Source organism: Penicillium vulpinum, assembly GCF_028829585.1.
Source record: "Penicillium vulpinum strain IBT 29486 chromosome Unknown utg000002l_segment0_segment0, whole genome shotgun sequence".
NCBI lineage: Eukaryota > Fungi > Ascomycota > Eurotiomycetes > Eurotiales > Aspergillaceae > Penicillium > Penicillium vulpinum.
In genome coordinates this window covers 3,116,643-3,141,609 of record NW_026643242.1, presented here as the reverse complement: position 1 = coordinate 3,141,609, position 24,967 = coordinate 3,116,643, and the positions used below count along the sequence as shown (strand labels likewise).

The window sequence follows — 24,967 nt, the reverse complement described above, 5'->3', positions numbered from 1 at the left end:
CTTATATGTATGTCTAAGTGAATGGGATATGACATTACATGGAGTATTCCAAGGCTCAACTTCTTGATTACATTTCCAAGACTATGAGTATTCGGATGCAACAAAGTCGAGTACAATAGAAGCGATAATTCTCCATGGCTATAGCTTCAAAATGCTTCCTCTCAAAGAACAAGGCCTTCCACTGTATTTTTCGTTTCAGACTCGTATTAAAGCAATAACGAGTTATCAATTGAAGTAGACCTATGTTTCTACACCTTCACACTCCTCTAACTCTCGGTTGGCCACTACTTCTGTGGCTTTATCATAGTTCAGAATACTAAAGATACTAGCCAATCACGAAGATTATTGTCAACAGAGCGTGAAATATATATAGCACCCCACTCACAAGTAATTCGACATCCATCAGTTCTAGATATTTACTCCACAACCTGGACAACACCCAGGATCAAAATAAGCATAACAGTATAGAGCGTGCGCATTTGTCTTATCCAGTTAATCAGTTTCTAACCTAACTAGTTCAAGCTCTCGGGGTTAGTTTCTAGGTGGGGTTTAGCGGGTCCCCACAACTCTAACAAAACACCAATCGACGTTATTCTCCCAACTTGATTCTAGAATTTACTTGACCTTTGAATATGTACATATGTAGATTAAAACACAACTTCCAGATGTGCATGATATCTTGGTAGAAAGACTTGTGTTATCATCGGAAGGAAAGTAATGATGCCATTTTCATAGTAGTATAGACAGACGGCTCTATCTAATTATCGAAAACGAATGGAAAGTCACAAAACCAATTGTCAGGAAACAAAGCAAAACCACCCTAATTTTATATTTTCAAGTCGAATTTTAGAACCAGTCGTTAGGAAGGAACAGGGGCATAGAATCTTCCCAGATGGAGTTGGTCAAAGGACGCTTATTGGATCCATCCGAGTCCATGATCATGATCTGACCGTATGGCTGGAAGGTCTCATCGTACAAAGCACACTCATACTGGAACCCGTACATGCCGGAGGACCACATGATTTTTCCATCCTGACGCCAAACAGCATGGGCGTCGTTGGCGCCGCTGGAAGTCAGAATACGGAGATCGGTGCCGTCAGGGCGGATGGTGCAGACCTCGTAGTTAGTTGCAGAAATCTTGCGGGTAAAGACTATCAATTCCCCGTCCGGCGAGTAAGAAGGAAGATTATCCCAGCTGCTGGTAAGCTGAGTGATCTCCCTGGTCTCAATATCAATAATGCGTAAACCAATATCCCTCGCCTCACCGTACTGGGCAGTGTCGGCACCCCAGACGCGGTACACGACCTTCCTGCCATCATGAGAGAAGCTAGGAAAGCCGGTATTTAGGTCCTTGGTCTGATTTATAAAGAGGTTGCTGGAAGTGAGGACCTCGCTGTAGCTGCCATTTGCGGTGGAGCGTACAATCCAGCCTCCCCGCCAATCACGCGCTTCGAACCAGGCGCCAACTCCGAAGACGATCCATTCACTATCTGGGGACCAGCTGGGATTGAAAGCCCCGGCCAGGCCTTCTGGAATCAGCGCAGTATCGAGAAGACTGCTGTCATTTGGTTTGTAGACTAAGGAGAGCTGCCTATTCTCCAGGTCAAAAGTGGCAATGGAAGAGTTTCCAAGTTGCTTTTTAGTCATCGCCACGCGGTCATTTGAAGAGATTTGGGGGAATACATCAGTGAATCGATATTCCCAGTCGCTGTCCCAGCTGTAAAGCTCCTTGAAAAGAGGGCGGATAGACCAGCCAGTCTTCTCGTAAACCACGTACTTTCCATCGGGAGACCACGACGGAGAACGGATAGTGGTATTATAGTAGGTACCATCTGTGAGGTACAAGCCTTCCTTATCGCCACCCTTCAGATGGTACCCAATAGTAGAATTCGTGACGTATTGAGGAAAGGTTTTTACACCAGCACCACCAACCTCCGTGCGACGGTTTTTACCATCGATCCCAATAGAAATAATTGTGGAATTGGCAGCTGCCACCGTCTCAGGTCGATGTGCATCCCATGTTGCATTACGAGTCATCTCGTAGAATATGAGGCGCTTACCATCAGGCGACCACTTGGGGGACCCAAGGCAGTGGTTAGTGCGGTGAACGACACGGCGAAGATCTGAGCCATCAGGACGAATAATGTAAATCCCGAGTTCTTGGGTGTGCTCCCAGCCGTGAAGACCGAGGAAGGTATGGTTTCCATGACCATCCCATCTTGTATTGCGATCTGAGGAAAATGCAAGCCAATTTCCATCTGGTGACCAAGCTGGGCGGAAGTGACCATGCATCATGTGCTCATCTGGTCGGTTAACCGGGATATCGGTGATGTTCCACTCGGCACCGGTCTCCAAATCCTTTACCCAAATGTTAGCGATGTAGGTGTCGGCTGTTGAAACATATGCTGCCAATGTGCCATTGGGCGAGATTACAACACTGTCTTCAGCTGCTGGGGATGTCACAATCGGTTGTAGGTCAGAGCCATCTGGGCGCACACGCCAGATATCGGAGTTTCCATCACCGTTGCGCTCACTGGTGAAGCTAATCCATCCACCATCGGGAGAGAACTCGGCGTGATATTCATAACCAGGATCTTTCAATAAAGGACGCTCGTTGGTGCCGTCCGCGTTGGCGATGTATAGTTCTGAGGTGCCGGGGGCAATGCGGTTCATCAACAGCAGACCTTTTTTTTCTGCCCCTGCAGATGGGGTAGGAGATGCGACACCTGTGGTTGACTTGCTGAGAATGGTATCGCGAGGCAAGTGAGAATGATGGTTAGCACTGTTGTCAACCTCGGTACCCGCATCTCTGGCATAAGGACAGTTAGCTAACGCAGGGGCAATGACAAGGCCCACAATAGTAGCAATACTAAAACGCATTGTAAAGAATGTGGACGACTTTGGAAAGACAAGAGCCTCGGGTCAACGAAACAATCTCCAGGGATCTTCCAATATTACGAAAAGGAGTTGTCAACAACAGTACCTAAGTACCCACATAGGGAATATGGACTGCAGGAATAGAAAACCGGAAGGTGCTACCTACGTACATTCTTATAGCCATAATTTTGGAGATTTACTTGGACATCCTATCGAGTCATTTGCCTACAATGAACTGTCCATAATGAATGTTTTGATAGAGAATATTTCAGGTCAAAATTCGTCATCGGGCAACTTATTACACATCTTACACATCCTGTATATCTCACTGGTCCGCGCTGTTCTCCCATCATTCCACAATAATCCCTTAAAAGATTAGCAGACTTTAATGACAGTTGCCTCAAGGTATTGGTATATAGCATCCACGAGAGGTATGGCCTGAGAGCTGAGTGGTTGTTTTTAATCCGCTTAATAGAGCTCTGGGAATTTTAGGTCCACCTACTAAGCAGTTCCCGGCGAATCGGAGCTAAACTACCATGACTGTCAAAATGAGCGGGATCAGTCTGGAATGGGGCCTGAAACAACCTTGGAAAGGTAGACGCTGTATACTTCCCAGGGTAGCCCTAACCACACCATCACTTTGCTATGTCAGGGGCGTGCAAGCCATCAAATAATAATCAAAAGAAACATAATGGTATTTATTTACTCCCCGCCATATACGGGTGACATTACAAATAACTACCGTGATATGAAACAATGCATAACGACTACAGAAGCTACAATGAAACTGTAAGACATGCCCAATCGGAGTCAGCAAAGTGCTACCAGACTAGGCCAGCCCAGTCTCTTGTCGCATGTAGTACAGTCAAAAGATATTGATCATGATTTTCCAAAAGTTAATGTGATGTGGAAGCAGATATATATTCACACAAGCCGAGCCTAATCTAAGTTTTTCGGTACACGAAAAGTACGCAGGACCACTAAGAGTTCCACAGGGTTCCCAGCAATCCAAGCTGACACTGAACACGACGGCCAGCGCCCGGTGCCGATGCTGCTGAGCTCGGGGTAAAACTCTCTAGCTGTCTAGCACTATCCTAGGTCCGACTACTGGTATTGTTACTAATACACAACCTAGCAAACCCATCTCGAAAGTTGAAGAAGTTGAGCTAGCAGCGAGTTTATCTTTATTTTTTCTAGCAATTGATTGCGAGATAGGAATCTTGGAAGTGTTTTTTGAAATTCAATCTCCATATGCCCAGATGGTAACTTCGAAATCTTGGCATATATGTAACCTTGGAATCACTCGGGTATAAATGTGGGGCAGATCGTGGTCTTTGAGAGTCGGAGATCGGGCTCATACGGACGTAAGCCATTTATTTCGCCATTTTCTGCGTTTTTGGATTGGTAGATTCCTATGCTAAGAAATGCGAAACATAATACCGTCAGACCAAAAAAGCACTAGGAACAGGAGCACGCACTCTCTCTAATCTATCCGTGTACGTATCGCGATCATTCAACAAGCAAATCAAAGTCTTCCACTTTCTCCCAAAGCCGATTCCACAACAATTCTCGAGTCCTGATCAAATGTCACTATAAAAGTCTTCCATCTTGCCTGTCCGACTTCTGTTCTCTCTTGGCCGATAACAGAGCTCAAAAATCCGCCATGTGTAACAACGACAATGTCCGGTCTTCCGCTGTCCTTTAGTTCTTTGAAGTTCTCTTCCAATCTCCCCTGGATTCGTGCTCCACGCAGTTCCAGGCTCTCTGAATCACTGGCATAAATCCCTTCCTTTGCCGGGAATATAGGATCCAAATCCAAGATTTCCCATGGGAGATCGTAAAACTCCGAGCGTAAAACAGCGATGTCTGAGCCAGTATCACATGGTCGAGCGGAGTGTGCCTGCACATCTGGCTCTAAAACAAGGCGCGCACCATTCTGAACTCCTACCCCGGAGCCTTGGGCGTAATACTTTTCATCGATAGTTTTTTGGAAGCCCAAACGGGCTGTTTGAAGAGTGCGTCGGAGTGGAGATGCCAGCACTAGACCAACACTATCCTTGAACGGAAATTCTTGACAGAGTTTAAGGCACTGTTCGATTCCTTTTTCTGTCAATGGCGGATCTAGAATGGTTGTGTCGTGGGCGGGATTGTGGGTTCCCTCTGCGTGTCGGATGAGATGTAACCGGAACGACATCTTGGAGACGGTTGGACAGTGAGTTTGTGACCGAATTGAGAGGTACAATAAAGAGATCAAAGTGAAGAGAATAATAATTATGAATCTCATATTTTCATTCCCGGGATTCAATGATCGGTACGAGTACGGGGCACCGAAGCTTATATCCGACCCCGGGAGCTTAATCGGACCTCTCTGCCAACTTGGGACATATCAGCCGGAGTACATGGACGAGTGGAAACCGGAACTTCCCCGAATGATGAATTTTGTCCAATAAGAATATATGCTGGAGCCTGATCTCTGTTTGGGATATAGTAATCGCATGATCTCATTCTAGAAGTTGAGGGCGATAAAGCCACTGTGATGATATTCTAATGGAGATGACGGGCTGGAATCTGCTAAGTATTAAAGTATTCAAAAAGAGATGTAACAGCCGCTGTCAAAAATAGTAATGAAAGAACACCGGTGTTCTTAGGACAGTTTGAAATTTCATATGTGATGATTCCAACTTTAGACTCGGGATCCCGAAATTTCCGTGAGCCGTGGAAACGTCCACGGGTACTATTGGGAAGAACCATCTTCTTTTCTGGTGTCTCGTTCCTTTACAAAGGTATTCTCAAAGTCAAGGCCAGCATCTTGACGTATGATACCGTACCCAGACGATGAATCCAAAGGCCGGCCGCCATGTGCATCCGAGAACTCCCTCGCCCGTACCATATTTTCTAGTGCCACCTCAGCAACTTTTAGTCTCGCACCGACACCTTGGGCGCAACTGATGCCATGCTGAACATCCTTGATACCGAGATTCAGGTTGGACCAAGGGGATTGACCTGGATCATATAATCAGCAAACTAGAATATCGAGCATTCTCAATTGACGTCATGTTATATTCATACCTTCCTCTGGCAGATAAACACCCTGCGTCATGCGCCTGGAACTGGAATGCATCAAACCTCCAAAATTGAGCTCGAGCAACTTTTCAAGCATCTCCGTGCCAAGGTCGCTTTTCTCCGCCAGCACCTGGGCTTCTCCCACAATCTCCATTGTTGCTGCGGTAATAAAATTACTAACTACTGTCAGTGTGCCTGGCATGGTACGGTATGTTGGTTGCAATCTCACCCCAAAGTTTTCATAAGAGTGGCTTTCTCGGGCTCATCTGACACGATCATCACCTCCCGAGCAAGGACGCCTTTTCCGAAAGGTGCAATTTTATCAAGGGCTTCGCTTGGGCCGGCCATCGCCATCAGCAGCTTACCACTTTCCGCAACTGGGGTTGCCCCAAAGACAGGTGCTAGTGAAATACATGAGAAACCGCAACTTATGACTAATGGGGGTTCACTTACCAGCAACGAAGGATGCATTTCGGTTCTTTAGTTTTTCATCTGACTTTTTGGTCGTATTAGGATGTACAGTGGTGGTGTCCACGAACAACTTGCCGTCAATATCTTTGACAGCCAATATTTGGTCGATGATACTATTTAAAGCTGCATCATCGCTGGTCTGTAGGTCAACGTCAGTCGCAAAGCTTCATTCTAGATCTGGGGGATCTGTAAAAGGTCTCCATAAAATGAAGTGCTAATTCATATACTCACAGATATGAATATCAAGTCACATTCGGTGACAAGCTGGGCGATAGACTCGCATCCAATAGCCCCAAGTAATTCAAGTTGCGCACCGCGAGATGCTGTCCGATTCCAGAATCTTAATTGGGATTTTATGTCTTGTTGGATGAACCTTTGGACATTTTGGGCCATTGCAAGTCCCATACTTCCGAGTCCTAGAGGGATTAGAAATGTCAAGCTCAATCATATTGTTCTTCATTGTCGTACCTATCCATCCCACAATTTGCGGTTTGTTTGATGCCATTGTTGGTGATTAGTTCGTTTACAGCTTGTAGTGTTGATATTGCTTGGTATGTGCAAGTAATTACTTGGCGTGTTCCAAGGCAAAAACATCAGCAAATATACGTGAGTTTTCGGATGTGACCCGAGGGATGACTCACCAATAATATGCCCCCGGGAGGGGCCCCGAAGACGAGGTCTGGGTGGCCAAGACATCCCCATATGGGGCTCTATAGGACGAAAGGAATACATACAGGAAGCTATTTGGATGTAAGGAGGAATACATTCCAAGACATAAATAAAATAAGCTTCCCGCTGATGAAGATCAAATATGACTAAAAAATCACAACATGGGATAGGCGCATTCCAATGTCAAACATCATGAGGGCTATTCACAACCTAGACGTACAGAATACCTGTTGCAACATGAGTTGCCAATAATTTTCTACGCCTGCAAATAGGTTGATCTGTTGAACTACACACTGTCTCAAGATGGCAAGGAACAAGATTTATACATATAACTGGGATGTTATCCCATAAATAGCATTAAAACTTCACAAATTTTTGAGGTGCCTATACATGGGACATATCCAAACCGCAACGCCCGGAGAAAGCACTATTTAACATGCACAAACGACCCGAGCTTTAGTTCTTTTCGGTCTTCTCACCCTTCGCGCCCTTCTCAAGCTTGCGTCTCTTCGAGCGAAGCTTGGCGGACTCGTCAGCGGTCTTCTTGTTCGAGTACATCATCTTCTCAAGCAGCTTGCGCTTCTTGCGGCTCATCATCATCTTCTGTCTCTCGAGCTCCTCATCCTCGCTACGCTTCTTGGCGGCAAGCTTCTTGGACTTGGAAGACTTCTTCTTGGCAGCTTCCTCAGCGGCGGGGTTAGAGGTGAAAGGCAGACCAGCGGCTTCAGCCTCGAGCTCCTTCTGGTGCTGAGTGCGGGCAGCCTCGTCGTCATCTTCGGACTCGGACGCGGCTTCCTCTTCAAATCCACCGAAGTCTTCGACTTCCTCCTCGGACTCCTCATCGCTCTCATCATCAGTGCCGGCGACATCCATGCCTCCGTCAACGGACTCTTCATCAGACTCCTCGGCAGTAGGCTCAGTCTCAGCCACGGGCTCGTCCTCCATCTCCTCGTCGCTGTCGGAGGCCTCGGCGGCAATCTCGGCTTCATCTTCCTCCTCCTGATCGGCGAGGGAGGCGCGCGGGTCGTAAGCACCGCGAGAAGCCTTAACCCAAGGGCTCAAGTGGGGTGGGAGAGTGGCACCAGGTGCGTAGAGATCAGCTCGGAGAAGCTTGCCCTCATTAATACAATCCCACACCCACTGGGGCTGGACGTAGGTACGGCCAGGGATGCGGGATCCAGGCTGGACCTTCTGAACGGCGTTCGCATCAGCAGCGGGAATGGCAGGAAGAGACTCCTGGGGAAGCTGTGGGCGATCGACAATTTGGTGAGTGATGCGGGGGTCGGTCTCATCGTGAGTGAAGGCTCCACCGCCTAGCACGGAGGCCCATCCAACGCGCTTGCAGCCGAACGAGCGTAGAATGAACTCGAGGGGAGCCTTGGGAGCTTCACGGGAAATGTAGAACACGAAGGGGGCGAACAGAGCAGCGGCCTCGTTGCCGCTCATTCCAGGCTGGGGGAGGGTATCGGCCTCAGGAGCGGCGGGCTCGAAGCGGTCGAATGCATCGGTTTCCTCATCAGGAGTGTCGACCATCTCTTCATCCGCAGTCTGATCCAAACCGGCCTTCTTAATCACCTTGTCAACCTTGGCTTGAAGTTCCTTGGAAACTTCCTTGTTGGAGTTGCCGTTGCTCTGAGCCTTGCTAGCCTCAAGAGCCTTGGGCACCTCACCCACTGACCGGCCCTCAAGAGTGAAAGCCGCCAACTCGGCACCGTTCTCGTCGCTGCGGGTATCGAACTTAGGGGGGTATCTCAATCCAATTGAGGAGTACAAGCGGAAGTTGACGAATCCAAGCAGGGTGGTGTAAAACTCGACAAATGTACCCATGATACGGTAATCGACATCGCCATTGACACGCTGGACGAAACGGTATGGCACGAGCCACATAATATCTTGGCCCTGAATCGTGGCCTGGTAGTAGATACCCTTGATGGAAAGGAAGGATCTGCGCAGAGAGTTGGTCATGATCAGGTAGTGCTGGAACTCGTGGCAAAGGCGCTGGCAGAGCGCAACGGTCTTAGAAGGAACATGGTCGGTGGAGGGAAGTGTGGCGAAGAGGAAGAGAAGAGACAAAGCGTCATCGAGATCACGGAGGGCATCGATAAAGGTCGGGTAACGCTCTTTGATGACATGGTCCAAGGTGAGTTTCGGGGCGTGGTTCTTTTCTAAACGGGAGGCATCGCTGACTTCTCCACGGCCGAGAGAGCGGGCAATCTTCTTCGCTAGTGCCTTCTGATCACGGAACTTATTGAGCAGCGGCTCGTGTAGCAGATACTGGATGTCCTTGGTGTAATAGAAGGTGGTGTTGGGCGTAGACGTCTTAGAAGCCTTCTTCTTGCTACGGGGCTCACGAGGGTAGATACCTGATATCGGACACCTTGTTAGTCTTGCGATTCATATAGAAGATCCATAGAAGAGGCAATTACCCTTGAAGATGCATAGTCGGCGGAAATCCGGCAAAGAGATCTGAAGTTTGCGCACGGCCTGAGTTCTGGTAATGTAGTTCTTGGCTGCGCCAGAGGTACCTGAAGGAACTGTCAGTAAATTCAATTGAAGTCCCCGGTTCATTTCAGTATACCTCTCTTCTTAACTTTGCCCATGATGAAAAGTGGTTGTCAAAAGATCTAAACGGACTGCTGATAAGAAGGAAAAAATTTCTCGATATCTTTTTTTCTTACCGCAACAACGGTGGTCCGTGCACCGAAGGCGGAGAGAGAGCGCTGGGTTCATAGGGACCAGGTGGAATCAACAACTAAACATTCACCTCCGTCATGGCTGTAGACCGACGGAAGATTGCCGTGTTTGGCGTGGCTTTCATCCTGCGTCTACTTCTTACATGTCTTTTCCCTTCATTACCTGATTTGTTAACGGGGAGAGTCGAAATCTCAACACCCGTTAATAGCTTCAAACGCCGTACGTGTCTCCGACCATTGACTCCGCATTCTGTAAACTAATTATGTGTAGTGCAAGAAGGCCTATTTTTGTACACAAGAAATGTGTCGCCTTATGACGGTGGCGTCTTCCACCAGGTTTGTGGATCTAGATCACTCCGAACCCGTTCCCTAAATTGACAATTTGTTCCGATGATTTAGGCACCGCTTCTGTTACCTCTGTTCGCCCTACTCCCGGATGCGAAGAGCTCGCCTTTGCCAACAGCAATCTTCTATTTCCTTGTCGACCTCTTGAACGCGCACGCATTGGTAGCCATCTCTACCTCGGGCCAATCGGTCAAATCGAAGCTACATTCAGCGGTCCGAAAACATGTCCAATGGGATGGAGTGTCCGTTGCAGCATGGTATGCTTCTTCTTGCCTGTCCGATCATATTTATATACTTATGAAAGGATAGGTTTTTGTTCAATCCTTTCACTATTGCGACATGTCTAGCGCGGTCAACCAGTGTGTTTACAACATCTGGAATCCTCTTCGCCGTTTCGAATGCAGTCGGGGGAAATAGCATCAATGCGATGCTAGCCCTGGGCTTTGCCTCATACCTGTCTCTATACCCGGCGCTGCTATTTATCCCGTTGGTCCTGCTATGCTATGACCGACGCTCGGAAGGACCAAGCCCACCCAATTTTGGGTCGTTCATTGCTCAACACGCTGCCATACTGCTGACGAGCGTGGCAGGCTTGCTCGGTCTCTCCTGTTTGATCACCGGCAACTTCTGGGAGTTTATCTCGGCAACCTATGGCTTCCATCTCTTAGTTCCAGACTTGACTCCCAATGTGGGGCTATGGTGGTACTTTTTTATTGAGATGTTCGACTCATTTCGAGAGTTCTTCCTCGGTGTTTTCTGGCTTCACTTGGCCAGCTATGTTGGGGGTCTCACAGCTCGCTTCCGCAGCCAGCCCCTTTTCATCATTACCGCACTCTTGGGTGTCTTCGCCATCTTCAAGCCATATCCTAGTATCTCGGATGCGTCGCTGTTCTTCGCCTTGCTGCCATTATATCGCCACCTTTTCCCATGTGAGTATTTCCCAACATTGAGTATATCTCAAAATCATATTGACTAACTTGGCACAGTGATGCGTTATACCTTTTTTGCGGGCTCGGCAATCTTGTACTCCAGTCTCCTCGGTCCGGCTTTCTACCACCTTTGGATCTACGCAGGGTCCGGAAATGCCAATTTCTTCTACGCCATTACGCTGGTATGGAGTTTGGGGCTCTCCATTGTGCTGGCCGACAGCGTCTTCGCCGCTCTGCGAGACGAGTGGGAGCAAGAACACCCAGAACAGGTGGGCACAGAGGTGCGACAGGTGTAATGTATATTAACTTTTGCATATTCGGTATTGTCATATCAACCATTAGCATTCAAAATCATAACAGTGAGATATCCAGCTATTCCAATTTCAACGTTTTCGACAAGATCAAATAGTCCACGTCCTTGATAGTCCCATTGCGCAATCTGCGCGGCTGGGGCGAATACTCATCAACCTCGTAACCAAGCCGCTCATAGAACCGCCGAGCAATCTCATTCGACTTGAAAACCGTCAGCATAGACTTCTCTAAGCCGACAGCACGACCGATTCCCTCCATCTGGTCCATAAGCAATTTCCCGATGCCCCGTCCCCGGGCCGCTGGCGACAAGTGGATCTCGTAACAGTAAACAACCTCCTTTCCATCCTCGTAGGTAACCATAAATGATAAAAAGCCAAGCACATTGGGAAAACGGGTGCGACACGATGAGATAGACTCATCGGTTTCCCGCGGAGACGGAGATGGGGCATTATTGTCAGCGATATCTCTCTCCTTCTCTCTCGGAACTTGCACATTAGAATCGCCAGAATCATTAGGCGTGTCCCGCAAAATCAAATACTTCATGTCGGGCAACTTCATCTCTTTCCGCTTCTTGATGCGCGACCAGCCTGTGCTCGACGCGATGTAGGCTTCACTTGAGGTTTGCTCGATTAGATCCAGACATGCTTCTAGATCACCCGCGGATATTGTTGCCGCGGAGTAGACATCCACGCGTGGTGTGGGGGTAATATCCTGCTGCAGCTGATCTTGAAATAGATGCGGTTGATTAATCGCATCATTTTCAGCCGAATCTCCTGCTTGCGAAGGTGGAGTCACGTATTGAGCGATGAAGTCGCCAATGGATAATGCATTAGTCTGTTCGACCAGCGGGACTGGGCGATCGTTAGCACGCGTCACTCATTAAATATGGTCGAATCAAGCAAATCAAGAAAACAATATTTAAGGCTGAACCACGCTTGCGAGAGTGATATTTACCCACTTTTGCTCGAGACGCGTCGGGTTGTTGTTGGAGGTTTTTTGGCTTTGAATTTCCTGACTCGGCCTTCTTTCACTGACGGCATAGCTAATTCGAGAATATCTGAAAGGATGTTGAATAAGTTTAAAATCAAGTAAGTGCAACTTGAATATAAGGATTTTGGGTTGATAGTTGAAGAACGCTGTTTTGAGTCATCGGCAACTTTGACCGCAGGAAGTATATAGTGTGAACATCAAAGCCTGTTCTTTTTCCTTTTTTTTCCCACTCTTAACATGGTTCTATCCCTTCTACAGCTGGAAATAAATCTCCTTTTGGACCTTCATCTTCCTTGCCTGTTTAAATATCACACTTCACATTTTGTCTCATTTCTGAAGCCAAGAACGATTCCTTCCTCCCGTCTGTGGATAGTATATCCTTTTCTCTTCTTCTTCAACTAAGCCACCATGCAGCGCTACCAGCTAAACCCAATCACCTTATTACTGTCCCATTGTATCTAGCTAGGGAATCACACTCTGAAATGACCAACCGCTTGTTTCTCGGCCGATGTGCCCCAGGACTGATCAGTGGCGAGTCAGCGTCTCAGCGAAATTTACATTTCCTAATCCGATGTTCCTGGTGCTAAAAGGCCTCACGATCTGAAAAAGGTATATCATAGAATCTTCGAGGGCAATTGCTCTTATCTTGACTAATTTAGAGCTGTTTTGTGCTTTAATATGCTGTTCCGCATATCGTTCAGTGTCAGAAGCTCTTAGGTATATAGCTCTTTAGACATCAACATCCTAACGAAAAGGATATACATACATGTCCTCTAAGGAATCAAAAGGATCCGGCTGGAAAGATCACGAATGGGCTTCTATCTGGTGAAAAAGATCAGGAACCCACTTCTAACCCGTCGCTTTCCGCACAAGAAATTATCAACATCAGCATCCCCAGAACAAAGCATGAGTGGCAGGCCAGATATATTGGTCCATTAAAAGCCGTGCATTGTATACGGAGTAATTTATATCCTATTGAAGAAAATACAGCAGTGACTTACCTCTTTCTTAATAATCCTTTCGTCACCACTTGGGTGGATCTTTCGCCCAAAGGAGGCATATTTACGTCAACCTTGGGACCTCGGCGATATAAAGTATCCTCACCCCCGCCATAATTGTTTTGTCCTACGCTGTGTACTTTTTCTTTCTTGAAGATAGTAATTCATTTCATATTGTAAAATGTCTCCCTCCACTATGAAACAATGGGTCGTTCAAGACCAGGAGCACGGCTTCGACGGTCTTGTTTACAAGGACGCTGCTGTTCCGAAAGTCGGTGAAAATGAAGTCTTGGTGAAGCTTCATGCTGCGTCGCTGAACTATCGCGACCTTACTATTCCCAAGGTATGGCCTTGTGAGAGAAAAGCGGATATTTTCAACCTCAATGGAATTGTCTGCGCCAGACTGTTACATTTCCATAACTAACTTCTTAACTTCTCTCCCACAGGGCATCTATCCATTTGCTCTCAGTCTCCCTGTAGTACCAGGCTCTGATGGTGCTGGTGAAGTTGTCGAAGTGGGATCCAAGGTCATTGAGTTCAAGAAGGGCGACCAAGTTGCGACTCTCTTCAATCAAGGCCACCAATACGCCGAGATCGACACATACGCGGCTGGCACTGGCCTAGGAGGTGTTATCGATGGTACCCTGCGTGAATATGGCGTATTCAGCGAACAGGGTCTTGTCAAGGCACCAAGCAACCTAGATGCCCGCGAGGCCAGCACTCTACCATGCGCAGCGCTCACCAGCTGGAATGCACTGTATGGTCTGAAGCCTTTGAAGCCCGGCCAAATCGTTCTCGTGCAAGGAACTGGTGGTGTCAGTATTTTTGCCTTGCAGGTCAGTACCGAACTCATCTACACTTCATAAGAATGGATTTGGCTAACGCACCTTGTTTTATAGTTCGCCAAAGCCGCTGGCGCGACAGTTATCGCGACAACTTCTTCTGCCGAGAAGGCCGAAAAGCTCAAGAAGCTCGGCGCTGATCATGTCATCAACTATAAGACTGAACCTAACTGGGGTGATGCTGCTCGCAAGCTGACTCCTAACGGATCTGGCGTTGACTACATCATCGAAGTGGGTGGTAGCGGAACTCTCAAGGAGAGCTTCAAGTGCATCAAGTTGGAGGGTATCATCAGTGTTATTGGCTTCCTTTCAGGCGTGGACCCGGCGACACAGCCGGCTGTTCTGGAGGCATTGACTCACATCTGCACCGTTCGTGGTGTCTATGTCGGTAGCAAAGCTCTCATGAAGGATATGATCCGAGCCATCGAGGCTAATGACATCCACCCTGTGGTGGATGACAAGGTGTTCAGCCTTGATCAGACACGGGAAGCATATGATTACATGGTAAGTTATTTCCATTGAGGAAAGAGGTCACATACTAACATATTGGCATTCAGTTGGCCCAAAACCACTTTGGAAAGTTGACTATCAAGATCAACTAAGAAGAATGGAAACAGGCCAGAAACTTGCTGGCATACGTTACTAAAAGCAATGGAACATGAGAAATTCCGAGGGAAATGCAGTGCTAAGGTAACATTTGCCAATAACAGCAGGTGGCCTAGTGAACATGACAGTGTGTACTACGAGAAGTGCCGAAGATCTTCCACTACCTGACTGCTCCTGTTTAGTCCTCCTCACGTCTACTTCCTCTTTTTTGTGCCCCTTATCTTTCTTTTCAATCTATAAATATCTCAAATAAACAATGATGTACGGTTTGATAGTGGATATCTGCAATACTTGAACGGCACCAGTGTCTCTATTAGGCGTCTTTCCGAAGTATCTTGCCATTTTGCTGAATTTCCTGAATGAATTTGACCTCAAGACTGGTAACTAGAAAATAATATGTCGATTTTTGAGAGTTAGGGTGAGCCTCATTCTGGTTGGTAGATGGTGCATATAGCTTCCCCGCCACTTCCCTCCCCTGCAGGAGTTAAAACCAACCACTTGCGAACTTCTTACTCTCTGTTACACTCAAGCACACATGGTTTTTTTTATAGTCTCTCCTGAAATAACTGCCAAATATACATTGTTTTGTTACTTATTTCCCCCTCTGAAATGCAGGTCAACAATAGAGATACCTCCTCAACCTTCCCAATTCAGGGTCCCAGCCAAACTCTTCGAGAGCCACAGGCACCATTTGCTCGTACAGCTCAAATGGCCATGTTTGCGCGGGTGACATCCTATCCCCCACTGGGACAAATCACTCGTCTCCAACCGGCGCAGAAGACACTAAGGTCCGAAGAAGATGCGGTGAGTGTTGCAAATATGATCATTTCTGATGTTCCGAACAAGACTCTGCTACAATTATTGCGGTTACTATAAAAGGCTATACTGACAGGCTCAATAGCTGCGTTTCACGGTTATCATAGAGTCCAGCAGCTCATTTCCTGAACAGCCATGGGAAGCGCAGATCTGGCATAACATCACTGGCCCCGAATGGACATATCTACCATTGCAGAGATGCAACACAAACCAAGCAGCTCTTTTGACCGGAAATAATAGCGAGTATCATTACCACCGCTATGTATTCTCGGAGGAGGTATCCCTGCCAGATGCAGGAGGTCATGCACAGTTCACAGTCCGATTCAGAACTAGCCCACACACGGAATGGCAGTGGGTTAATCAAAGAAACAACGTGAGCGACGGTGAAATTGTATATAGCGCACGCCAATCTGACCTTGACATGGCTATGTCCACGGACGTCGCTGCGCGAGCTCCCAAAGAACGACTGGAGAAGTACATCGATAATCTTCATGATGACTTGCAGATTGAGACACGGCTTAGTGAAGCTCCTGGATCGGTCCTCTGGGCTATTTCTGGTGATATACAAGTTGTTCGAAATGGATCTTCATCCATCAAACGACTTGCGCTTGGCACCCCTTCGTCAGTGGTAAAGTATTTCTCATTGGTACGTGTTTCAAGCCCATGGCTGGGTCCTAGACATGGTAAGAATAACTTCCGTCTTACTGAAGATGCGATATTCTGCTCTTTCCTGCGCGAAGATGGCGTGAATCTTGTCTTACTGGCTGTTTCGGGAGTCAATGATGTTTTGACTATGTTTCAGTCAGGCGAAAACGGTGAAGTTGTGATCTCGGCAAAGAGTGACAACTCCGAGGCATCCAAATTCCATGTGCTTGTAAGCGCCGCGGAGAACTTTGAAGTTGCCATGTCTGCGGTAGTTTATGAAGCACGGAAAGTGGTCAGGCCATTTTCTGATGCGAGTCATCAGAATCCAGAAGATTCAGTTCCATTATCTCCCCCTGGCGATGATATTGTCCTTGTTGAGAAAGACCCAAGTGCACAGTGGCTTTCCGAATGGTTTGACGGCCTCACATATTGTACTTGGAATGGACTGGGACAGGACCTGACCGAAGAGAAGATATTACATGCGTTGGACTCATTGAAGACTAATGGGATCAACATTGTTAATCTTATTATCGACGATGGCTGGCAGACAAACGACAATGAAGGAGAGTCTCAGTTCAAGCAAGGGTGGAAGGAGTTTGAGGCTCATTCCAAAGGATTTCCTAAAGGATTGAAACATACCGTGGAAGCCATACGCCGGGCACATCCCAATGTTGAACACGTTGCGGTCTGGCATGCCCTGTTTGGTTACTGGGGAGGTATCTCGCCTGATGGTGATCTGGCTCAAAAGTTCAAAACAAAGCAAGTGAAGATCAAAGAATCCACCGCCAATGGTCCCATTGTGGGGAACCTTCCAGACGGAACAATCGTTGCCATTGATCCCGATGATATTAAGCGATTCTATGATGAGTTCTATACCTACCTTGCATCTGTCGGTGTAGACTCGGTCAAGACGGATGCACAATTCTACCTTGATCTTCTTGAAGATGCAGAGGATCGTCAGCGTTTTATGACTTCTTATCAAGATGCATGGTCTATTGCATCACTCAGGCACTTTAGCACTAGAGCAATTTCTTGTGGATCAATGACTCCTCAAATAATCTTCCATTCCCAAATGCCCACCAACAAACCTGCACTTCCATTGCGAAACTCCGACGACTTCTTTCCTGATGTTGCTGCCTCTCACCCGTGGCATGTATTCTGCAATGCTCACAATGCATTGCTCACCCGCTATTTGAACGTATTGCCAGACTGGGATATGTTCCAGACAAGTCACCCATACGCATCATTCCACGCCGCAGCACGATGTGTATCGGGAGGACCGATCTACATCACTGATGAGCCTGGTAAACATGACCTGACCGTGCTTGATCAGATGACCGCACCTACCGTTAAAGGGTTCACGGTGATCTTGCGTCCTAGTGTCATCGGGCGCACGATAGACATATACCATGACTACAACGAAGGACATGTCCTGCGTATTGGAAGCTATACTGGCTGGGCTAAAACCGGAAGTGGAATCTTGGGCCTTTTCAACATTCAATCCGCCGAGGCCTCGATTATAGTCTCTCTGATGGATTTCCCAGGAATTCACGAGGACTCCCAAGGCGAGTATATCGTGCGTGCACACAGCAGCGGTAAGGTCTCGCCGCGCATGCGGCTATTGACTCAAGACTCCTTGGTATCAGTTGTTCTGGAGCCAAAGGGCTGGGAGATTCTCACTGCGTACCCAACTCAGGCGTTCACGCTGACGGGAAGCCATGGCGGCAACTCTTCTGGTGATAGTGTGACACATGTGGCCGTGCTGGGCCTTTTAGGAAAAATGACTGGCGCTGCGGCTGTGGTGACTTCGGATATATCTGTTGTTGAGAATGGCCGTTTACGAATTGATATCAGCTTGAAAGCGCTGGGGACTCTGGGGATTTATTTCTCAGATCTTCAACATAGAAGCATTGCACAGAACTTCATGGTCATGATTTTGGGGCGGCCAATTCCGCAGAATACAGTCTGGAAGCAGGGTGGAGAGAATGCTAATGTACTGGCAATTGATGTATTGGCAGCATGGAAATCTATGAAGTTGGACAGTGGATGGAGTAACGAGGCCTTTGTACAGGTTTTTTTGGGTTAAGCTAACACCTTAAAGCGTTCTTCTTTGGAATTTGTGGTCGTTTTCTTGACAGAGACAGCATTATTCCAATACGGCATCTTTTCTCTTCAATATATACATTTCTGGCCCTAAGCCCTACATACAGTCCAGATTTGGAAATAAATCAACATGTCAGAGATAAGGGCCGCATTATTAATGTTCCGGACTTATCGAAAGAATCTCGGACATCTGGAGCTATTGATCGTGTCTAGGCCCAAGTTCATTGCGAACCATTTCGTTAATATTCGCAACCCCAAACCGGTCCAATGCGCCCACAGTCGACATCGCTCGGCCTAAGGCCATGCCGTAACCTCCTCACCCCCCGTCGGATCCCGTGCGGAGCGCGCAGCTTTGTCGCAACAACAGCGATTCCGCTCCGCCGTAGCAGTAACCGGCCAGTATTGTCCGCTTCGCAGTCTGCGACATGCTTCCAACAGCAGAGATGGATCACATTAAAACATATCCAACGTATGAAGGACGGGGAGAAGGAGTGGGCTGGATTCGCGAAGGAGATCAAGGCTGGGAACAGGAAGAACTTTGCGCAACACCTGGAGGAGCGAGGCTTAATTCATGATGTTGTCGGGTATGTTAAACTTGGAAGCAATGAATTCAATGTCATTGACTGCGAGAGAATTTTCGAATGGCGCGCTAATCGTTCCTTCGGCTTACAGTGAGCGGGACTTGTTGCATAAGGTTTTAACAGAGAAGCGGGCTGGAATATACGTTGGAATCGACCCGACTGCACCCTCAATGCACGTTGGACACATGCTTCCTTTCATGGTTCTGGCCTGGGGATACGTCTGGGGCTTACCTGTAACCTTCCTAGTAAGTTGCCTGCAACTTCGCGTTCCATTGAATGCCAGAACTAACACTCTATAGCTCGGCGGTGCTACTTCTAGAGTCGGCGACCCAAGCGGGCGTCTCAAGGGCCGAGACGCAGTGCATTCCTCAATCCGAAAAGCAAACATGGCTAGTATGCACATGCAATTGAAGAAATTAGGCTCGAGCATTGAGCAGTACGGCAGGAGACATGGATACGAGAAGCGCCCGATGTGGAAGCGGGCGTTGACGAACAACAACACTTGGTGGAACTCGATGCCTTTCCTTGAAGTGTTGCGAGATCTTGGCGCTTTCATGCGACTTGGTCCTATGCTCGGTAGAGATACGTAAGTTTTGGCAGATCTGACAGCGCTATTGGGCTATTGTCGCGAGTTTACTGACCGTTTCTACCAGCGTCAAGACGCGATTGAACCAAGGAGATGGCATGTCATTCGCTGAATTTTCCTACCCTATTCTCCAAGCCTGGGATTGGTGGACGCTGTTCCAAAAAGGCACTCAAATCCAAGTCGGTGGTGCCGACCAATATGGAAACATCTTGTTTGGCATGGAGGCTGTTAAGTCTATCAGCCGTAACACTGCCGACGAACAAATCCGCAACCCATTAGAATCAGAACTAGATCGGCCTATCGGTTTCACAACACCGCTATTGACAGCTCCGTCCGGTGAGAAGTTTGGCAAATCCGCTGGAAACGCTGTCTGGCTCGATAAGGACCTGACTTCTACATTCGAACTTTACCAGTTCTTTGTGCGCACACCTGATGATGCTGTCGAACATTACCTCAAGCTGTTCACTTTCATCCCCTTGCCTGAAATCACCACCATCATGGAAGAGCAGAACAAGGATCCATCCAAGCGCGTTGCGCAACACAAGCTCGCCCATGAGTTTGTCGAGCTTGTTCATGGCAAGGTCGAAGCTGATGCTGTGGCTCTCCAACACCGCCAGCTTTTCCGTCCCCGATCCTCAACTGCAGAGCCCACTCCTCTTATGAAGTCATCATCTATCGCCTCTGGCAACCCGCAATCTCCTACCGCTGGCTTCCAGACTCCTCAATCTGGGAATCCATATGCCCCCCAAACAAACTGGGCCAACATGGGCGATATCAAGGTCATCCTTCCAGAATCCCTTGTTTTCAACCAGCCCTTCAATAAAATTCTGTGGTCAGCTGGCCTTGTTTCGTCCAAGAGCGAGGGGCACCGAGTCATTGTCAACAACGGTGCCAAGGTCGGAAGCCGTCCTGGTGACAGTGGTCCCATGACGGACCAATTGTCTTTCACGCCCATCCGACCATGGGAGGCAGAGAAAACAAAGGAGTTTGTTCTGAATGACAACCTTTTAATGCTAAAATTGGGCAAGTGGAAGCTCAAGGCTGTTCACATTGTGACTGATGAAGAATTCCGCGCGCAAGGGCTCACAGCTCCTGGATGGGAGGAGACCGAGTCAATTGAGCCGACAGAGCCGACCAAGTCGGACTAAGGTAAAATTTCCACGAGATCTGTAATTCTACAATATCCAATCTGTACAATAGTATAAATATTATAAAGCCATCCTCACTTTTTAAGACAAATAAAATCCGAATACTCCGTACGGAGCAATAATAATGAGAAAGGACAATCTTGCGGGTGTCGATCAATGGACAGGTCGAGTCTCGGAGAAAGTGCTTTACGCGTCGACGCGATCCGCGCTTTATCTCCTCCCGCCCCCAGTTCCCTCACAACTCCCCTACCATGTTGAGTTGAGATTGTATCGTCATTTAGTGTCAATTGCTTTTATTCTATAAAATATGGCAAAACCATCGGCCTCGTCACCGTCCGCCGCGTCATCCCCCGCGCTCAAGCGAGCAACTCCAAGCACCCAGAATATGCGAAGCCAGAGGTCAATTCTTGGTTTCTTCCAAAAGTCCTCACCAGCGACTCCCTCGAATAATCGAATGCGAGAACCAGCGTCCTCCCCCGCACAGAGAGCCTCCGAAAAGCGCACAGAGAGCGCTGTCAAGCCCACACCGAAGGAACAAAAGCGAAGCTTCTCAAGCTTTGCGCAGGATCTGAGTCCTGTACCGAGCAGCGATCTTCCAGTACCAGAGAACGAAAATGAAAATAGAAGTCCATTGAAGGTATATCGATCTGGAGTGTGCTGTTTGTTTTATTCCTCCACCCTGACTGAACTCTTCACTCCTTAGACCACCAAAGAACTAGAACAGGACTCCAATATGTCGCCTTCACGTCGAGTATGTGTACCATCTGATTGCTCAACTCGGCTATTTTGCTGACTTATTTGACTAGGCAAAAAAGAAGGTCAGCTACAAGGAGTCCGACTCCGAGGGCGAGGATGATGATGAGGTTATCTTCCGTCCTAACCGCAAGGACCGTGTCTCAGGCCGTGCGGCCAAGAGAAGACGAACTGAACCGGACAGCGAAGATGAGTTCAAAGAGGCCGGACAAGATGGGGAATACTCGGACCTTGGTATGGTGTTATGTTCCTAGTTTATTTTACTCGTACATGACTAACCCGGTTATAGAACTCGACGATTTTATCGTTCCAGATGATTCCGATGAAGAGATAGCAACGTCTTCTAACAGGCGGAAAAGACCGTCCACGCAATCGGCACGCAAGCCTAGCTCCAAATCTTCCTCCGTCCCTGTTCCTCCCCCACCCGCTGATGACATCGATCTTGATATCCCGGAGGGAGAAGGCTCAGCGGGAACCGCGATGAGATGGGCGTTTGATCCGGAGAACAAAGAACCTCGGAAAGAAAGAGCTGATGCGGTGTCTACCAAGACAGCATCTAACACGAGAAAAGAAAAGGCCCACACCAAGGAACCTGAGCAGCGTTACCCATGGCTTGCTACTCTCAAGGACATGGACGGCAACCCTAAGGGCCACCCTGATTACGATCCTCGAACTGTCTACATCCCTCCGCTTGCATGGACCAGATTTTCACCTTTCGAGAAACAATACTGGGAGATCAAGCAGAAATTCTTTGATACTGTCGTTTTCTTCAAGAAGGGCAAGTTCTATGAACTTTACGAGAATGATGCCACCATTGGTCACCAACTTTTTGATCTCAAGCTCACCGACAGAGTGAACATGCGCATGGTCGGTGTTCCTGAGATGAGCTTAGATCACTGGGCAAACCAGTTCGTGGCCAAGGGCTTCAAGATTGCCCGAGTAGATCAATCTGAATCCGCGCTGGGCAAAGAGATGCGTGAGAGAGAGGGAAAGAAGCCCACCAAAGAAGATAAGATCATCAAGCGAGAGCTGGCATGTGTCCTTACTGCGGGTACACTAGTCGAGGGCTCCATGCTTCAAGATGATATGTCTACATACTGTGTTGCGATCAAGGAAGCGATTGTTGATGGACTTCCCGCATTCGGTATCGCATTTGTCGATACTGCTACGGGTCAATTCTTCTTGTCTGAGTTTGTGGATGATGTTGACATGACCAAATTCGAGACTTTTGTCGCGCAAACCCGCCCCCGGGAGTTGCTGCTGGAGAAATCTTGCGTTTCACAAAAAGCCATGCGCATTCTAAAAAATAACACCGGACCCACCACTATTTGGAATCTCATGAAACCTGGTAAGGAGTTTTGGGAATCCGATATTACAATTCGAGAGCTTGATGCAAGCGAGTATTTCGTCTCCGTGGACGACGATAATCTCACTGCCTGGCCCGAGACCCTGCGTCAAGCCCGCGAGAAGGAGTTGCTGATGTGTGCATTCGGTGCTCTGGTTCAATATCTGCGAATGCTGAAGATTGAGCGTGATTTGATTACCATTGGTAACTTCACGTGGTACGATCCTATTAAGAAGGCTACAAGTCTTGTACTTGATGGCCAGACCCTGATTAACATGGAGATCTTTGCCAATTCCTTCGATGGCGGGTCCGAGGGTACTCTCTTCCAGTTGCTAAACCGCTGCATCACGCCCTTCGGCAAGCGCATGTTCAAGCAGTGGGTATGCCACCCCTTAATTGATTCAAAGAAAATCAACGCAAGATTGGATGCTGTTGATTCACTCAACGCGGATCCCAGTGCTCGAGACCAGTTCTCCTCCCAGTTGACAAAGATGCCGGATCTCGAACGACTGATCTCACGTATTCACGCTGGCAACTGCAAGGCTCAAGATTTTGTTCGTGTACTGGAAGGATTTGAACAGATCGATTATATCATGGGTCTTCTCAAGGAAAGTGAGACTGGCTCAGGAGACAGCATTATTGGTCAATTGACAGCTGCGATGCCCGATCTCGCCTCCCTACTGGGATACTGGAAGACCGCATTCGATCGTCCCAAGGCGAAGGAGAGTGGAATCCTTGTTCCGGAGTCCGGTGTCGAGGAAGACTTCGATAATTCCCAAGAAATCATTGAGCAACTCCACCGGGACCTCGACACCTTGCTGAAGAAAGCTCGCCGGGATTTGGGATCGTCTGCTATCTGCTACCGGGATAATGGCAAGGAAATCTATCAACTCGAAGTTCCCATCAAGGTGAAGAACATCCCCAAGGATTGGAACCAGATGTCTGCGACCAAGCAGGTGAAGCGATACTACTTCCCTGAGCTTCGAAGCCTCATTCGCAAGTTGCAAGAGGCCCAGGAAACTCACAGTCAAATCGTTAAGGAGGTTGCTGGACGGTTCCATGCCCGTTTCGATGAAAATTACAGCACATGGCTGGCCGCCGTCAGAATTATATCGCAGCTCGACTGCCTCATCAGTTTGGCTAAGGCTTCCGGGGCTATTGGTCATCCTAGTTGCCGACCAGTGTTTGTGGATGCTGAACGAAGTGTCCTCGAGTTTGAAGAGCTCCGTCACCCTTGTCTTCTTTCTTCTGTGGAGGACTTTATTCCCAATGATATTCAGCTTGGTGGAAATCATGCTAGCATTGACTTGTTGACTGGTGCTAACGCGGCCGGAAAGTCTACTGTTCTCCGAATGGTGTGTTCACCCCGTTCCCCCCTTGTTTGAATGATGTCGCTAACAAGTATAGACCTGTGTTGCTGTCATTATGGCCCAAATTGGTTGCTACCTTCCCTGCCAGTCAGCCCGACTGACCCCAGTCGACCGGATCATGTCTCGACTCGGCGCAAACGACAACATCTTCGCTGCGCAGTCAACATTCTTTGTTGAGCTTTCCGAAACAAAGAAGATTCTTTCGGAGGCTACACCACGCTCACTCGTCATCCTTGACGAACTTGGCCGCGGAACTAGCTCTTATGACGGTGTCGCTGTGGCCCAGGCCGTACTCCATCACATTGCTACTCATATTGGAGCCCTGGGCTTCTTTGCCACCCACTACCACTCGCTTGCTGCCGAGTTTGAAAACCATCCTGAGATCGCCCCCAAGCGTATGGCCATCCATGTAGACGATGTCGAGCGCCGTGTGACATTCCTGTACAAGCTTGAGAAGGGTGTTGCGGAAGGCAGTTTCGGTATGCACTGCGCCTCCATGTGCGGGATTCCAAGCAAGGTCATTGAATGTGCGGAGAATGCTGCCCAACAGTGGGAGCACACTAGTCGGCTCAAGGAGAGCCTCGAGCGCCGTAAGGGCGGCGGTTTGGTCGGTCTGGGCTGGTGGAGTGATGTGGCCTGGGCCCTGCGTGAGTCTGTCACAGATGAAGACTCGAAATCAGGCGATGTCTCTGATCGTGGCTTGGATGTCTTGATGAAAGCAATTGAGGCACTTTAGTTACTCAGGTACTTGTTCGATGGTGCTTCGCTTGTTCTTCTGTTCATTTTCATAATGTGGGTCTATCGATATACTCTCTCTTTCTTTCA

The 24,967-nt window shown here is 48.2% G+C and overlaps 10 protein-coding genes across 10 annotated transcripts; 5 read left to right on the top strand and 5 right to left on the bottom strand.

Annotated features, from left to right (window-relative positions):
* Nucleotides 1–846: 846 nt before the first annotated feature.
* N7479_004250 (TolB family protein) lies at nt 847–2,880 on the bottom strand (the record flags this gene model as incomplete). The annotated part of the gene is made up of 1 exon (XM_057251947.1): nt 847–2,880. The coding sequence occupies one exon, from the start codon at nt 2,878–2,880 to the stop codon at nt 847–849; it is 2,034 nt and encodes a 677-aa protein (XP_057111272.1).
* A 1,522-nt stretch (nt 2,881–4,402) lies between these two features.
* N7479_004249 (phosphoglycerate mutase family protein) lies at nt 4,403–5,071 on the bottom strand (the record flags this gene model as incomplete). Its single annotated transcript, XM_057251946.1, has 1 exon — nt 4,403–5,071. The coding sequence occupies one exon, from the start codon at nt 5,069–5,071 to the stop codon at nt 4,403–4,405; it is 669 nt and encodes a 222-aa protein (XP_057111271.1).
* A 540-nt stretch (nt 5,072–5,611) lies between these two features.
* On the bottom strand, nt 5,612–6,916 carry N7479_004248 (NAD(P)-dependent oxidoreductase; the record flags this gene model as incomplete). Its single annotated transcript, XM_057251945.1, has 6 exons — nt 5,612–5,880; nt 5,947–6,116; nt 6,170–6,341; nt 6,394–6,550; nt 6,643–6,827; nt 6,880–6,916. The coding sequence occupies 6 exons, from the start codon at nt 6,914–6,916 to the stop codon at nt 5,612–5,614; spliced, it is 990 nt and encodes a 329-aa protein (XP_057111270.1).
* Nucleotides 6,917–7,536: 620 nt separating this feature from the next.
* nop7 (mRNA-binding ribosome synthesis protein NOP7) lies at nt 7,537–9,680 on the bottom strand (the record flags this gene model as incomplete). Its single annotated transcript, XM_057251944.1, has 3 exons — nt 7,537–9,443; nt 9,507–9,605; nt 9,659–9,680. 3 exons carry the CDS (start codon nt 9,678–9,680, stop codon nt 7,537–7,539), a joined length of 2,028 nt encoding a protein of 675 aa, XP_057111269.1.
* A 171-nt stretch (nt 9,681–9,851) lies between these two features.
* N7479_004246 (GPI-anchored transamidase subunit GAB1) lies at nt 9,852–11,343 on the top strand (the record flags this gene model as incomplete). Its single annotated transcript, XM_057251943.1, has 5 exons — nt 9,852–9,993; nt 10,045–10,109; nt 10,173–10,375; nt 10,428–11,047; nt 11,105–11,343. 5 exons carry the CDS (start codon nt 9,852–9,854, stop codon nt 11,341–11,343), a joined length of 1,269 nt encoding a protein of 422 aa, XP_057111268.1.
* Nucleotides 11,344–11,419: 76 nt separating this feature from the next.
* On the bottom strand, nt 11,420–12,399 carry N7479_004245 (N-terminal L-serine N(alpha)-acetyltransferase NAT4; the record flags this gene model as incomplete). Its single annotated transcript, XM_057251942.1, has 2 exons — nt 11,420–12,210; nt 12,318–12,399. The coding sequence occupies 2 exons, from the start codon at nt 12,397–12,399 to the stop codon at nt 11,420–11,422; spliced, it is 873 nt and encodes a 290-aa protein (XP_057111267.1).
* A 1,129-nt stretch (nt 12,400–13,528) lies between these two features.
* On the top strand, nt 13,529–14,791 carry N7479_004244 (zinc-dependent alcohol dehydrogenase family protein; the record flags this gene model as incomplete). The annotated part of the gene is made up of 4 exons (XM_057251941.1): nt 13,529–13,690; nt 13,794–14,183; nt 14,247–14,693; nt 14,747–14,791. The coding sequence occupies 4 exons, from the start codon at nt 13,529–13,531 to the stop codon at nt 14,789–14,791; spliced, it is 1,044 nt and encodes a 347-aa protein (XP_057111266.1).
* A 613-nt stretch (nt 14,792–15,404) lies between these two features.
* On the top strand, nt 15,405–18,342 carry N7479_004243 (putative raffinose synthase protein Sip1; the record flags this gene model as incomplete). The annotated part of the gene is made up of 2 exons (XM_057251940.1): nt 15,405–15,599; nt 15,697–18,342. The coding sequence occupies 2 exons, from the start codon at nt 15,405–15,407 to the stop codon at nt 18,340–18,342; spliced, it is 2,841 nt and encodes a 946-aa protein (XP_057111265.1).
* Nucleotides 18,343–18,626: 284 nt separating this feature from the next.
* Nucleotides 18,627–20,674, top strand: N7479_004242 (tyrosine--tRNA ligase MSY1; the record flags this gene model as incomplete). The annotated part of the gene is made up of 4 exons (XM_057251939.1): nt 18,627–18,943; nt 19,032–19,185; nt 19,240–19,526; nt 19,594–20,674. The coding sequence occupies 4 exons, from the start codon at nt 18,627–18,629 to the stop codon at nt 20,672–20,674; spliced, it is 1,839 nt and encodes a 612-aa protein (XP_057111264.1).
* A 307-nt stretch (nt 20,675–20,981) lies between these two features.
* Nucleotides 20,982–24,878, top strand: N7479_004241 (mismatch repair ATPase MSH6; the record flags this gene model as incomplete). The annotated part of the gene is made up of 5 exons (XM_057251938.1): nt 20,982–21,311; nt 21,378–21,425; nt 21,481–21,661; nt 21,717–24,127; nt 24,180–24,878. 5 exons carry the CDS (start codon nt 20,982–20,984, stop codon nt 24,876–24,878), a joined length of 3,669 nt encoding a protein of 1,222 aa, XP_057111263.1.
* Between the last annotated feature and the right edge of the window lie 89 nt (nt 24,879–24,967).